The following is a 14868-nucleotide window of genomic DNA, read 5'->3' as shown; positions in this document are numbered from 1 at the left end:
CTTTCAAACCCTTTCCACAACATTCTATTCGCCCTGTTCACTATTCCGAGCTCTTATCGTCTCACCGCGAGACATACAGGCGTCGTTGATCCTTAGCCCGTATCCACCCGCTTCACTAACGTGATGATCGTAAGGCAAGACAAGAAGCCGCGACAGGGACGATAACACTGAAACTCTTGCGCGATCCACAAAGGGAACCACAAGAGTACGCGGACACAGGTTCGTCCGTTTTGTAAAGCGAGAAAGGGAAAAAACTAGTCTCGAAGTCGACACGTCGAACGCTAGTCATGGCCTTGGCGGTCGTGATGTCCGTTGTCCAACGAAAGATCTAGCCACGTGAAGCGATTGTCCCGCGTTCAAGGGGAAGGAATCCACTTCTCGATACGGCAGGCACCGCAATGGACCCGGCGGGGTGCAGCGGCCTGTACAGACACACGATGCGCAGAGGGTGGGCAATTGCCGGGAGTGTTTAGTAACGACTGCGACCTGGAATCCGACCGACGTCGGGAGCTACTGAAAGACTCGGAAATCTTGGAAGACGACGATGATAGCTAGCTCATTTGACGGTAGACGGCTCATCTAGGCGGCAAACACCCACTCGAGCTAAGCCCCAAGAATAGCGGGGAAGAATATTTTATTGGGGAAGGGATGATGCAAGCGGTAATCTGCTGTTTGTGACCCCACTTCGAAGGGTCTCAGCCAAGATGCTACAACAGGCGTACTGCCGAGGATAGGAACAGTCGCGTGGCGACTCGACTCGTTTAAGAAGTGACCTTGACCCGTTCGACTTGTCTCTGCCGATACCCAAATCAACTCCTACAACTAAACCAGTACCACTACCTCAATCATGTCTCCAGGAAAAGTTTCGACTCTCGACTTTGAGACCTTCTACAACATCATCGACGGCAAGCAGCGCGGCTCAGACAACATTCACCATGGTATCAACCCCGCAACTGGCCAGCAACTCTGGGATGTACCCATTGCGAGCGAGCAGGACCTGAACGACGCTGTTGCGGCCGCCAAGAAGGCCTTTCCCGCATGGAGAGATACCCCGGTAGGTTCTGACTGTACGAAGTGCATGAGACACATATACTGACTTCGTACCTCTGCAGATTGAGAAGAGGAAGGAGCTCCTCAACAAGGTCGCCGAGTCGTACCAGCAACACACTGATGACTTTGTCAACCTGCTGTGCAAAGAGTCTGGCAAGCCGGTACGTCATAGTCGTTGTTGGGATCATTGACGCCCTTGCTAACATACAAGTAGAGAAAGTTTGCTGCCATTGAGGTTGGTGCCGTTGCTGGATTCATCGGTCATCACTTGACTCTCGATGTCCCTTCTGAGAAGGTTGAGGATGAGGAGAAGACCATCTACACAGAGTACTCACCTCTCGGTGTTTGCGGTGCCATCTGCCCATGGAACTTCCCTCTTGTTCTAAGCACTGGAAAGATCGCACCAGCCCTCATGACCGGAAACTGCATGATCGTCAAGCCTTCACCCTTCACACCTTACACAGCTCTCAAGTTTGTAGAGCTGGCACAGGAGATCCTCCCTGCAGGTGTCCTCCAAGTAGTCGGCGGCAACAACGAGCTCGGTGTTCAGATGTGCCTCCACCCCGACATCGCCAAGATCAGCTTCACCGGCTCCATCGCTACCGGAAAGAAGGTCATGGAGACATCTGCAAAGACCCTCAAGCGCGTCACACTCGAGCTGGGTGGCAACGATGCGTCCATCATCCTTCCTGATGTCGACATCAAGAAGACTGCACCTGAAGTCGTCATGGGTGCTTTCCAGAACAGCGGTCAAGTATGCGTCGCTACCAAGCGCATCTACATCCACGAGTCCATCTACAAGGAGTTCCTTGAGGAGATGGTCAACTTCACCAAGTCGATCAAGATCGGTAACCCAGACGATGGCGACAACCTGCTCGGACCTGTTCAGAACCAGATGCAGTACGAGCGCGTAAAGGGCTTCTTCGAGGACAGCAAGGCCAAGGGCTACAAGTTCGCCGCTGGCCAGCCCGACGTCAGCACCGGAAAGGGGTACTTCATCCAGCCAACGATCATCGACAACCCGCCCAACGACTCCCGTATCATCCAAGAAGAGCCATTCGGTCCTATCGTGCCCACCCAGCCGTGGTCCGATCTTGATGAGGTCGTCGCACGCGCTAACAACACAAACACCGGTCTCGGTGCCTGTGTTTGGGGCAAGGACGTCGAGAAGGCCTGCAAGGTAGCGCGCCGTCTCGAAGCTGGTTCAGTATTCGTAAACTCATGGGAGAAGCCAACACCTCAGGCGATATTTGGAGGCCACAAGGAATCTGGCATCGGCGGAGAATGGGGCAAGACCGGTCTTCTTGCATACTGCAACCCGCACGTCATGCACGTCTACAAGTCATAACTGTGGGCAGATAACACCCTGCATGATCAGATAGATGAGCAAAGGGGATGATCACAACCCAGTCAATACAAGAATGTTTTGAAATGCTTGAAAGGCTTGAGTACCTTGACCCTGCGATGATGTGGCGGGACCCATTGAACGAAGGAACATGAAGCATTTGATAACCGGTGGCTATCATAGAAATCGTCTGTTCGCCTGGTGTTCGTACCGAAAAGGGTTTAGGTGACATCTACCTCTGACAGGCTTAGCGCTTGGCGCACGCAGAGCACGGGCCCGCATGATGCTTCGTGCCTGGATGGCGGTTCTACATTCATATCGCATGAGCGGCACCTACCCACACGCAATATCATCGTTTTGCTGTGCGCCGCATCAGCCCACTGTTCATCGACTTGTCGTTCGTCGATGTTGGACTGGAACGGCTAAACTCGCTCGGTTCCGAGGTTCCTTTGGGCGCCGCCGTGCAATGATCTCCAGGATGCCGTTTCACGGTTTCATGAAACAATGCGCCTCATGGGAGCTAACCGCCCAAATTTGACCCACCATGAAATCGTTCCAGACGCATAATCGCGGCTGGTGGTTTGTATAAGATGGAATCGCATCCGCCGCCATACTATTTCTTCACTCACTCGGTCATCACCATTCTCTACACACTCTCTCTATCTTCTCTTCTTTGAACTCTACTGGGAGCGTGCTTCCTGACATTCCTTTCTTGAATACCCACATAGAAGCGAGCTTCTATCCTTTTTCCACCTACCAACCGAACACCTTTGAACCCGAACCGATCGAAAAGTAGCAATCATGCATTTCAGCACATCCTCCATCTATTTCGGTGTCGTCGCCTTGTCCTCGACTTCCGCTGTCCTCGCAGCTGCTCCCTACGGACAGTGCGGTGGTCAGGGCTTCCAGGGCGACTCTACCTGCCCCCAGGGATGGTCCTGCGTCAAGAGCAACGACTGGTACAGCCAGTGCGTTAGCGGTGGTGGAAACGGCCAGGCACCTCCTGCTGCCACCGGCGTTGCACCGGCACCCGTTGTTCCCTCCGCTGCGCCTGTGCCGTCGATGAACGCCACCGAGCCCATCGCCGCCCCTGTCGCTGTTGCTCAGCCCGCTGCCACTGGCTCTGCTGGTGGTGCCAACGGCTCTACCCCCAACGTCGCTGGAAGCGGTGCCAACGGAGCCAAGTGCTCTCTCGATGCTGCTTTCAAGTCGCACGGCAAGAAGTACCTCGGTGTTGCCACCGACCAAGGTGCTCTCGGCAAGGGCAAGAACAAGGAGATCATCGTCGACAACTTCGGCCAGGTCACTCCTGAGAACAGCATGAAGTGGGATGCCACCGAGGCCACCCAGGGCAAGTTCACTCTCGACGGTGCCAACGCGCTCGTCAGCTTCGCCACCGAGAACAACAAGCTCATCCGTGGACACACCACCGTCTGGCACTCCCAGCTCCCTACCTGGGTCTCTTCCATCACCGACAAGACCAAGCTCACCGAGGTCATGACTGCCCACATCAAGAAGCTCATGACCACCTACGCCGGCAAGGTCTACGCCTGGGACGTCGTCAACGAAATCTTCAACGAGGACGGTTCCTTCCGCTCCTCCGTCTTCTACAACGTTCTCGGCGAGGACTTTGTTGCCACCGCTTTCGCTACCGCAAAGGCCGCCGACCCAGAGGCCAAGCTCTACATCAACGACTACAACCTCGACAGCCCCAGCTACGCCAAGACCAAGGCCATGGCCAGCAACGTCAAGAAGTGGATCGCTGCTGGTGTCCCCATTGACGGCATCGGTTCCCAGTCTCACTTGTCTGGCAGCTGGCCCATCTCTGACTACCCTGCTGCTCTCAAGCTCCTCTGTGGCTCTGCTCCCGAGTGCGCCATGACTGAGCTCGACATCAAGGGTGGATCTGCTGCTGACTACAAGACTGCTGTCACTGCCTGCCTGGACGTTGAGAACTGTGTCGGTGTTACCGTCTGGGGTGTCAGCGACACTGACTCTTGGATCGGTGCTGCTTCCACTCCTCTTCTCTTCGACGGCAGCTTCAAGGCCAAGGAGAACTACAACGGTCTCTGCACCGCTCTTGCTTAGATGCTTAGAGTGAAATAAGAGTTGTAAACTGACTTTACCACCTTTCGGTAGATGTTCAGTGTTTGTTTTGTTGAGATGGGATGGTATTCTATCGTATATATATTTACTTCTTTGAGATGAGAACATCATCTTTCAATTGATCATTTGAATCACTTCACTCTATTTTTCTCTATCCAGTCGACAACGTGATGATAAAATGATAATACATGTGCTTCAGTTTCCAGAACGATCACGCTACGCCAAGTCGCAGGCTGACAGCCCTTCGGTGGGCCTCTAGTTCCTCAACGCGCGCAAGTTCCATGACGGCAGGTCCGACGTTCTCGAGTCCTTCCCTAGTCAGGTGGGAGCTGGTGATGTGCTTGACGTATGACGCAAGGTTGACACCGGAGTATTGCTTAGCGTAGCCATAAGTTGCTGTTCAATGTTAGCAGGAGGTTGGAGAGAACATATTGGGTTGGCTTACGTAGAGAGTGATTAACACCAGCAGAGTAATCGCCGACACTCTCCGGGGTCCATTGGCCGATGAACACACTTCCAGCATTCTCCACCATTTCAGCTACCTTCTCCGCATCATCGACTTGTAGGATGAGATGTTCAGGCGCGTAATCGTTACTTAGCTGCATAGCCTCCTCCATTGTGTCTACTGCAAGTGTGAAGGAGTGCTCGATAGCGCCGCGGACAATGTCTACTCGTGGTAGTGCGCTCGCCTGCTTGTGAAGCTCGTCTTCCACTGCAACCAGCTGTGGCTCGCTCATTCCGACTGCAATCAAGATGACTTGGGAGTCGACACCGTGCTCAGCTTGGCTGAGAAGATCTGATGCAACAAAAGCAGGGTTGGCGTTCGCGTCCGCAATGACGAGCACCTCACTCGGTCCCGCAGGCATGTCGATGCTCACACCGGCGTTTGTGTCGTTGGAAACATGCATCTTCGCTGCGGTAACGAACTGGTTACCCGGGCCAAGAATCTTGTCGACCTTGGTCACGCTTTCAGTACCGTATGCCATTGCTGCAACGGCTTGCGCACCACCAGCGAGGACGATAGATTCTGCGCCAACCTTGTGGGCAACGTAGACGACCTCTGGGGTAACTTGGCCATTAGATCGTGGCGGTGTTGCGAGAACGATCTTCTTGCAACCGGCGACCATGGCAGGTACACCAAGCATGAGCGCTGTGGAAGGAAGCACGGCTGTTCCACCAGGCACATATAGGCCGACCCTCTCAATCGGTCGAGCGAATCGTGAGCACACAATGCCGGGCATAGTCTCTACTCTCAGTGGCTTGTCCTCTTTCTGTGCAGCGTGGAACTTCCTGATATTCTCAAATGACACATCAATGGCCTTCGCCGTCTCAGGCCTCAACTGCATGAGCTCCGGAGGGAATGGTGCCCTCAGCACTGGCGAGGTAAGCGACGTAGCCTTCTCGAACTTGTGTGTGTATTCTAGCAACGCAGCATCCCCGCGGGTTCGTACGGCCTCGATGATCGGTAGACATATACCCAGGATCTTGTCAGTCGAGCGTTGAGATGGTCGTTGAAGGGTGGCGCTGATGGTCTCTGGTGTCTCGTTTGCGGTTGCATATCTTCGCATCGCGATGCGACCGTCCTTTGTGCCGGCGGGGTCGTCCTTGCTCTTAGGCACTGAAGCGGCTTCCTTGACCTCCTCCTTTGTTGGGGCGTTTGTTGTACCGTTGGTCGCACCGTTTGTTGCTGCAGCTGCTTGCGCGGCAAAGGCGGGTTTAGCATCACCCTGTCGCCTCTTGACCTTGATGCTCTTCGCGTCGAGGTTGCGCTCAACATCCTCTAATGACACTCCAGAGGCTATGCACTTGGTGAGAGCAAAGTAGAAAAGGTCGGCAGCCTCGAATGCGACCTCGTCTTTGGTGTTCGCGTCGCACAGCTCAGTGGCCTCCTCTAGTATTTTTGCCCTCAGCAATTGTGAGTCGTTGAAGAGTCGCGCAGTGTATGAGCCTTCCGGTGCTGAGTCTTTCCGGCTTTGTAGGGTCTTTTGCAGTTTCGACAAGCCGGTGTACTCGCCAAAGCAAGTGGGAGTTGCGAGGTGGCAGAATCCCCTGCCCTTCTGTCGCACCACAAACTGCAAGCAGTCGCTATCGCAGTCTAGCGCTAATGACACCAGCTCTTGGACATCACCACTGCTTTCGCCCTTGTACCACAGTCCTCGCTTCCGGCTTTGGTATACACCCCTGCCAGTCCTCAGACTCTCCGCAACACTCTCTTCGCTGCTGTATACAAGCCCGAGGGCGACTCCCCGCTCATCTGTGACGAGAGTTGTGAAAAGGCCGTCGGATCGGTCGCTCGTTGCGTTGGCCATGAACAGCTTCGCGACGCTCAGCGCGTTGGTCTGTTTCGAGGGGTCGACCGTGAGGTTTTCGGCGGAGATGATGGGTATCGCGGATAGTTTTGCTAGCTTCAGAACACCCTCCATGCTCGGTTGCGCAAACGAGACGAAGACATTGGGGCGATCTGTTCCGTAGTCCTTTAGCCATGCTTCGACAAGGCCAACATCCTCCACTTGGTGGGAGTAGATGTCCACTGATGTGCCCGCGATAGCCTCTATGATCTCTTCCTTTGTGTTTCCCGGCAAGCACAGCACTATCCTGTCTTGGTCGATCTTCATTGTCTTGAGCTGATCTAATTGCTGGCGGGTAACGAATACCTTGGCGGCGCCGGCATCGAGGAGAGATACGACATCGTCGATTGAGGTGACGGAAGCAACACCTAGATAGTTGGCGAAGCGGCCTACCGATTGCTTCAGGTGGGAGAGGGTCTCGTCGGTGACTCGAACAAAAACGTTGCCGATAAAGGACAATGCTTGAACATCAAGGCCTTGGGTAGATTTCGTGTAAGCAGCCAGATCAATCGCAGCAACAAGATTTGGTGCCATGGTGTAGAGTTTGGTGCGATTGAGGCTTGGACAGAAAGTGTGATTCACACTTGATGCGTGAGTCGCTAGTTCATTGTAGAAAAAGTTCCAGAACTAGCAGATGCCAAATCGCGGGGCGGGCTGCCCCACTACGGCGATGACGACAACAACGTAAGCACCGACGCGCTTCAGACGCGTCGCACTTACCGGAAAGCGTCGGATTAATATATAACCTCTGGATACTGTTGTTTCCGTTCCGAGAGATATCTTCGCACACCCTGCTCACCCTTTGTATTTGCAAGTTACTAGTTGACTTTAGACACTGGATTCGTCTCCTCTCGTTACTGTTTCCCTGGCCTAGCGTACGAACCGAGGTCCAGACTGAAGCGCAGGTAACTAGCGAACTGTAATCACCAACATGGAATCCCAAGGTACGATCAGTAGTAGATGCTCGGAGGCACCGGAACCACTCCAAGGGCTCCACGGAATCTCCTTGGTCCGGAGAGATCCACAGCGGATGGTGGACTTGTTCATTCCGCCCGTAGCCCAGGATAGTACATGTACCCCACTCCATTGTGAAGGCTGCCTAGCGAAACCCACTATAATTCGTGTGTAGTCTGGCGAGTATAAAAGGGTCGAATGCTCTCCGCGGATGCCTGATCTCCAGTAAACCTGAAAACACCTCTTTCATCACGAACATGTCTTATTCACCACCCGACTCCGCCAAACCTTTCACTCTCAATGTCTCTGACCAGAGCATTTCGGAATGGCGTCAACTCCTCCAGCTCTCTAAGCTGGCCCCTGAAACTTGGGAAGGACGACAGGAAGACCGCCGCTTTGGCGTGTCCCGCAAGTGGCTGTCCGATGCAAAGGACTACTGGCTGAACAAGTACGACTGGCGCGCGCAAGAAAAACACATCAACTCGTTCCCGAACTACAAGATGCAAATCGAGGACGTCGATATGCATTTTGTCGCTCTTTTCTCTGAGAAGAAAGATGCCATCCCCATCATCTTCATGCACGGATGGCCAGGCAGTTTCCTCGAATTTCTGCCTATGTTGACGTTGATCAAGGAGAAGTATTCAGCCAAGGACCTACCATACCACATCGTCGTGCCCTCACTGCCCGGGTACACCCTGAGTACCGTGCAGTCGGTAGATAAGGAATGGACTCTGGCAGACAGCAGTCGCGTCATGAACCAGCTGATGCTGAATCTGGGCTTCAACAAGTACCTCGCCCAGGGAGGAGACGTTGGCAGCTTTACGGCGCAAATGATGAGCCAATTGTACGACTCCTGTGTAGCATTGCATTGTAAGTCCAACTCCATATATCGATTACTCCGATTCTGATGTACCAGTGAACCTGATAAGTGGTCTTCCTAAGCCGGACGAGAACACTCCTTTGAATGAGGTAGAGAAGAAATCACTCGGTTACGCAAAGGAATGGGCAACTAGCGGAACGGCCTACGCTCAGGAGCATGGCTCGAGACCCAGTACGATTGGGAATGTGTTGGCATCGAGCCCGCTCGCACTTCTTGCATGGTATTGTCATTGTTCTACGTAGAGAGATGTCTCCACTAATGTCCTTCAGGATCGGTGAGAAGTTTCTTGAATGGAGCGATGAGGACCCGTCCCTCGACGAGACACTCACCAATGTGTCACTCTACTGGTTTACCGAAAGCTTTGCTCGTTCTATCTATCCCTATCGCGCGCTGTTTGGGTCGGGTGCTAGGGACATTGGCGCGCCTAAGAAGCCACTCGGTTTCTCGTTCTTCCCACGAGAACTGGCCCCAGGCATCAAGAGCATCTTGGAGAAAGAAACAAACTTGGTATTCTATAAGCAGCACGAAAGCGGTGGGCATTTTGCTGCCCTGGAGAAACCGAAAGAGCTCTGGCAGGATGTTGAGGAGTTTGCCGGCAAGGTTTGGAAGGTATGAGGTGGCATGAAGGATAGTGTCAGTCTTGGTATTGCGCACGAAGGACGGCTGACATGATGAAGGGTTCTGCTACGTCCTCGAGATTGTAGGAGTGCGATTTGTGGTCCCAGGGAGCTGCAAGGAGTTGCAATTGCATGCAAGGGACTTTTCGATGCTGCTAGTGCTATATGGATGCGGAGTATGGTACCTGATTAGTTGCTAGGAGGAACATGCCCTGCGAGTAAATGTTATTCCTGCTTCATCGACCAAAAGTCGCTCAATTTCCGCGATCCCAGTTACCGATTTCACGTCCATCGCAATTTGGATGGAACGCCGATTTGTTATCAATACCCCGACTTATAATCAATACACCGTTGGGCCCACCCGCACGCGCAGATCGCTCCTCCCCTGGCGGCAGAACTCCGCCCATCGGCTTCAATGTTCCGCATGACGCGCAGCGCCGGCCCCAACCTTCAACGATCGCACGACAGCACTGACAGGACATGACAAGAGGCCAAATCGGGCCGGCTCTTATATGTTTTGCTAAAATGTTCTACAGCAAGTAACCACCTTCTTAGTGTCGCCTCCGCGCCCTCATCGGCAGATGCATCGGCATCACCAAGTACACCAGCTACGCGTACACGCAACATGATTACCCGTCGGCAGTTGTGCAACAGAACGAAACATTCAATCTGAAGTGCGATCACGTGAGCCTCCCAGTGTTGCCTCGGTACCTAGGTAGTAGTAGACCTTTACCCCAGCTTCTTCGCATGCTTGTTGTACAATTCGGTGTTTGGTGTCGCCAAAGATCGTCATCGCGGCACGTCCCTGCAGGGCTGCATAACGGAGCATCCCAAATATGCCCCAGCTTCTGTTATTCGTTTATCCTGCCCCAGGCACGGAGGCGAACGCTAGTAATGTACCGTGACGAAGACCCAGTTTTCGGTAGAATAAAGAGAAGATGCATTCCCATAATCTTGGTTTAAGGTTCTTACTCAATCTATCTGGCTTACTGTCAAGATGAGGTTCGACAAGTCACTCCAATGTGCGCTGCTGAATGCGCCTTCCGTCGTATTCGCCGCCCCACAGTCAGCATCTTACCCCACAAACGGCACGGCACCGGCCGCTTTCAGCTCGAAGTGTGCGGAACTTGCGTCTAAACTTCACATCGATGGCGGCGTTGTTACAACCGCCGAATTCGTCGCCGCTGGTACGAACCTGACTGTACCCGTATACGACGAAACATGTGCCGCAGCACCGCCAGCTATCACAGCGGACATGTGCCGCGTCGCGCTCAATGTGTCGACATCTGAGCGCTCTGGCTTCAGGATGGAGGCGTTCCTTCCAGCCAACTGGACAGGACGATTCCTCTCTGGCGGCAATGGAGGTTTGAATGGTTGCATCAGTTACGACGACTTGGCCTATGCGGTTGGTCTAGGTTTTGCTGCGGTTGGGACCAACAATGGTCACGATGGCACGAGTGGCTTGCCGTTTTACAATAACTCAGACGTTGTGGAAGACTTCGCATACCGAGCGTAAGTACCCATGTGTCGACATGCTAGAGACTGGCTGACCAATATTAGTTTACATACTGGTGTCGTGGTCGGAAAGCAGATCACCGAAGACTTCTACGGCAAACCGCACGACAAGTCCTATTACCTTGGATGCTCCACCGGAGGAAGACAGGGGATGAAGTCTGCCCAAGATTTCCCAGACGATTTCGACGGCATTGTTGCGGGCGCACCAGCCTTCGCCTTCAACAACCTTACTTCATGGAGTGGTCACTTCTACACCCTCACTGGCCCAGCAAACTCGTCGTCCGCTTTCGTTCCCCAGTCAAAGTGGGTGCAGATTCACGCTGATGTCTTGAAGCAATGCGACAAGCTTGACAACCTCGAGGATGGCATCCTTGAGGCTCCCTTGCTGTGCCAGTATGACCCTTCGGGCCTAGCTTGCGCTGAGGGCAGCAACACCACTACCTGCCTTACGCCCGAGCAGCTAGAGACAGTCAAGGGAGTTTACTCGCCACTTCTCAACGATGCAGGAGACTTGGTCTATCCCCGCCTGCAGCCTGGTGCTGAGGTGATTGCGGCTGGCGCCATCATCAACGGACAGCCCTTTCCCTACACAACAGATTGGTTCCGCTACGCTATCTACAACGACCCTAGCTGGGATCCAGCAACTCTTAGCTCCGAGGACTACGACTACGCCGCAAAACTGAACCTCTTTGGAATCGAGTCCTTCAAGGGTGATTTGAGCGGAATGAAGGACCGCGGCGCCAAGGTGCTTCACTGGCATGGCGGCGCGGACTTTGTTATCTCATCCGATAACTCTGCTCGCTACTACGAACACGTCACTTCTACTATGGATCTGTCGCCTGAAGAGCTCGACGAGTTCTACAGGTACTTCCTTGTCAGTGGAACTGGTCACTGTGGTGGGGGAGAGGGTGCGCACGCCATTGGCCAGAGCGTGGGCGAGGTCAACGGATACGAGACCAGCCACAACGTACTCATGGCTTTGGTTGACTGGGTGGAGAACGGCAACGCACCCGAGACACTTATCGGAACCAAGTTCGTCAACGACACGGTCGCTCTAGGCGTTGAATTTGAGCGCGCTCATTGCAAGTTCCCCAAGGTCAACCAGTACAAGGGCGGCAATCCCGATGTTATCGAGAGCTGGGAATGCGTTGACGCGTAAGGTCGAGTTTGATTGTAGAATAAAGCATAGTGAAAATGGATCAAAGACTTATGTTCGACACTTGATAGTTCTCGTATCAATATGGATGTCTTTTTCAAGATGCCAAACCCGAAGATCATTCGCGTACTTCCAAATCAGCCTTAGGGTCGTCGTGAAGCATTCAGTCGTTGTACCGCTTACTACATACACTGGAAATCTTCCCGGTGCGTAGACACCTACAGACACTTGCATCAGATGTGTTTTGATTGCCTTACAAAGTGTCTCATGCATTTTTACTTCAGCCGCCGTTAACATAGGGTGCGCTCCAGGTTGATGTTGAAACAAACCTTCATACAAAACAGTCGGCGTACTCGCGTACTTACGGGCCATCCGAACTTCGCTGAGAACCATGGTTGAGATACATCAAAACCAAGGCTTACAATCCACATGTGGTAATTTCGTGCAAACTCGATTTACGCGCATTTTCTCATGCAATAGCGCTAAGACATGTCAGCTTATCTCAACCGTGCCTTGCATAGCATCGTCGGTGGATGTTTGAGAAGTGGAAGTGAAAGCCGAAGACTCACCGATTTCACTCTCCTTACAACAACTACAACAGCGCAAGGTTAACAGCGTTTGACGTCACACAATTTCAGTCCGAGCGTCCTTTCTCTACAATGGCGCTCAACGGTATTGCAGTGCTTTTCAACGCGCCACAACTCACGTCCTCTGTGCATTCGAACTCGTTCCTCCAACACATCCCCACCATCGCAACATCTGCGTACACGAAGCTTACGAGCATAATATCCAACAAAATGGGCTCATTTAGCGTTCCCGAATCCCCAGTTGCAGCGCGGCCTGCGAAGTCGGCGGCCACTGCGAAAAAGCCATCTCCAAGAACACATGACGCCAATACGTCCATAGGCAAGCGCAAAGAACGCGCCAATTCAGACGAGTCCGGAGGTAACGGGGTAAGCCAACCTTCACCAGCGAAAAAGAAAAAGCGAGCATCGTTGGACGGTCGTTCTTCGGGAAAGAAAGCGATTGACTCCAGTCCCTCTTCAACACCACAAACGCATTCTAAGCACAGCCATAAAAAGGCGCCACCGAATGGCCGCCCGACGAACCATGAACCAACTTTCGCGCCAAACCGTCGATCGGAACCACCTCAATATCCGCCTCTAAACGCCTGTGGACACACGATCCATCCCGTCTATAGCGAGAACTACGCCAAAGCAATGTGCCCGATGTGTCTGGTAGATGCCTCAATGAAGACGCTCCAGCACATCCAAGAGTTCATCAACGCCCATGATGGCTTGTCTCAATGGAAAGAGAACCTCGAGGGCCACTATGCTAAGTCGACTTACCATGTCGCCAGTCTGGGTGGTAAGAAGGGGAAGAATGTGAATGGAACAGATGTGTCTTACAGACACTGCAAGAGAAACCTAGTCAACTTGATCAACGAGATAGAAGATCTTTCCGAGATGGAGCTGGCCTGGGAAGCGAAACAGCCTCCTGAGAACAACGGCGTTTACATGCAACATGTCCGACTCAGGAAGCAGTACAGTGCTACAGCTGCACTGCACTGGTACAAGGACACTGAAAACAACGGCTTCATCGGTCGTGTCGAGGAGGACTGCGAGTTCTTCAGTCAACGCCGTGGTCGGCGCTGGACAATCGCAAGCGATCCAGACTTCCCTGACCGAGATGGTCTTGAACACGATCTAGGATGGAAATCGCTCAAGAAAATCCAGCATAAGCTTCTCAACGAATCCGATATCCCCAAGGTTCAAAGGACCGATGTCGCAGAGCAACTGCCGAGGCGAAAGCGCCGACGAGAAGGCGCAAGCGTTTCATGGAACGAAAATGTTTACGTTCGTACAGATGCCGACGTGGATGTGCTCCGTAAGGCATCATGCTCACTCTCAGAAGAGTTTCTCGAGCCTTCTCCAAAGAGACCTAAGATGGGCGTCCTTCGCACAACTCCACTCGAGGTCACACAAGAGCTTATTCCCGCTACACCAGTCGCGAACGGCTCGAACCCTATTCGCCCTCACTACGTCATCCCGCTGAGCCGCAACGGACCTCCGAGAGACGTTACTAGGAGCTCGATGTGCAGGCATAGACGACGGTACGTGAAGGGACAATGGGCAGTTCCGGAGGGAAGCGAAATAATCGATACCAGTGGATATCGCAAGAATTTCGACGTCCATGTCGCGAATATGGAGCAGCTGCAGATCGAGGCTGTGAAGTTGTACCGAGAAGACCTTGGCGGGGATACAGAGATGAGGGACGCTCCTGCCGCTGATGCGCAAAGATCAACACCACAGCCGTCGCGGTGGTCACCAAGCCTTGGGGGCCGACTGGTGAGTTGCATCGCCAACCTTGGTGTCTTCCATTTTCCGGGTTTTGACAGACAAGATCGTGGCGGTGGTGAAACTTCGGCGCCGCAAAACAATGCTAGACACGCCAGTCTCCTGGCTTGATGCCGCTGTCAGGCTGTAACCGTACATCGTGCTGACATTTTGTAAGTCGTTCCCTATAGATTGTCTTGGTGTTTCGCACTAACGGTCGTTTCCAAGGTTTACACGATGGATGCTTACGTGCTCAGCCCCAACATGTGACCTGTGGTACCTTGGCAGAGCGACTTATTCCCGACCGTCAACCCAACATCTCAATCACAAAATCCATACAACGATTCCCGACGCTATTTGCGAAAGACCTAGCATCTTTCAAAGATGGGCTGCTCAGCTATGCGCTCTGGATTGGGGATCAAAAGGATCCATTCTCGGATCGACTTGGGCGGGGATCCCCCGCAAAACGCCGACGGCCACATCCCGGAAATTGACACTCGCTCACGCTACGCTTGGCCTGCACGGACAAGAGATATCGATTCGGCGTAATTGTGACGCCTG

General features: G+C 53.2%; 6 protein-coding genes across 6 annotated transcripts; 5 read left to right on the top strand and 1 right to left on the bottom strand.

Moving 5' to 3' along the window:
• Nucleotides 1-847: 847 nt before the first annotated feature.
• On the top strand, nt 848-2398 carry J4E88_004082 (uncharacterized protein; the record flags this gene model as incomplete). The annotated part of the gene is made up of 3 exons (XM_049397729.1): nt 848-1054; nt 1113-1211; nt 1265-2398. 3 exons carry the CDS (start codon nt 848-850, stop codon nt 2396-2398), a joined length of 1440 nt encoding a protein of 479 aa, XP_049256174.1.
• A 798-nt stretch (nt 2399-3196) lies between these two features.
• Nucleotides 3197-4483, top strand: XYNF3 (Endo-1,4-beta-xylanase F3; the record flags this gene model as incomplete). The annotated part of the gene is made up of 1 exon (XM_049397728.1): nt 3197-4483. The coding sequence occupies one exon, from the start codon at nt 3197-3199 to the stop codon at nt 4481-4483; it is 1287 nt and encodes a 428-aa protein (XP_049256173.1).
• A 229-nt stretch (nt 4484-4712) lies between these two features.
• HIS3 (imidazoleglycerol-phosphate dehydratase) lies at nt 4713-7383 on the bottom strand (the record flags this gene model as incomplete). The annotated part of the gene is made up of 2 exons (XM_049397727.1): nt 4713-4897; nt 4947-7383. 2 exons carry the CDS (start codon nt 7381-7383, stop codon nt 4713-4715), a joined length of 2622 nt encoding a protein of 873 aa, XP_049256172.1.
• A 677-nt stretch (nt 7384-8060) lies between these two features.
• Nucleotides 8061-9298, top strand: J4E88_004079 (uncharacterized protein; the record flags this gene model as incomplete). The annotated part of the gene is made up of 3 exons (XM_049397726.1): nt 8061-8673; nt 8720-8903; nt 8953-9298. The coding sequence occupies 3 exons, from the start codon at nt 8061-8063 to the stop codon at nt 9296-9298; spliced, it is 1143 nt and encodes a 380-aa protein (XP_049256171.1).
• A 999-nt stretch (nt 9299-10297) lies between these two features.
• J4E88_004078 (uncharacterized protein) lies at nt 10298-11974 on the top strand (the record flags this gene model as incomplete). Its single annotated transcript, XM_049397725.1, has 2 exons — nt 10298-10812; nt 10861-11974. The coding sequence occupies 2 exons, from the start codon at nt 10298-10300 to the stop codon at nt 11972-11974; spliced, it is 1629 nt and encodes a 542-aa protein (XP_049256170.1).
• Nucleotides 11975-13200: 1226 nt separating this feature from the next.
• J4E88_004077 (uncharacterized protein) lies at nt 13201-14439 on the top strand (the record flags this gene model as incomplete). Its single annotated transcript, XM_049397724.1, has 2 exons — nt 13201-13209; nt 13237-14439. The coding sequence occupies 2 exons, from the start codon at nt 13201-13203 to the stop codon at nt 14437-14439; spliced, it is 1212 nt and encodes a 403-aa protein (XP_049256169.1).
• Between the last annotated feature and the right edge of the window lie 429 nt (nt 14440-14868).

Source organism: Alternaria novae-zelandiae, assembly GCF_023758075.1.
Source record: "Alternaria novae-zelandiae strain BMP 2774 chromosome Unknown scaffold_7, whole genome shotgun sequence".
NCBI classification, from domain to species: Eukaryota; Fungi; Ascomycota; class Dothideomycetes; order Pleosporales; family Pleosporaceae; genus Alternaria; species Alternaria novae-zelandiae.
Note: the sequence above shows the minus strand (reverse complement) of the source record. Positions and strands in the feature narration are given on the sequence as shown.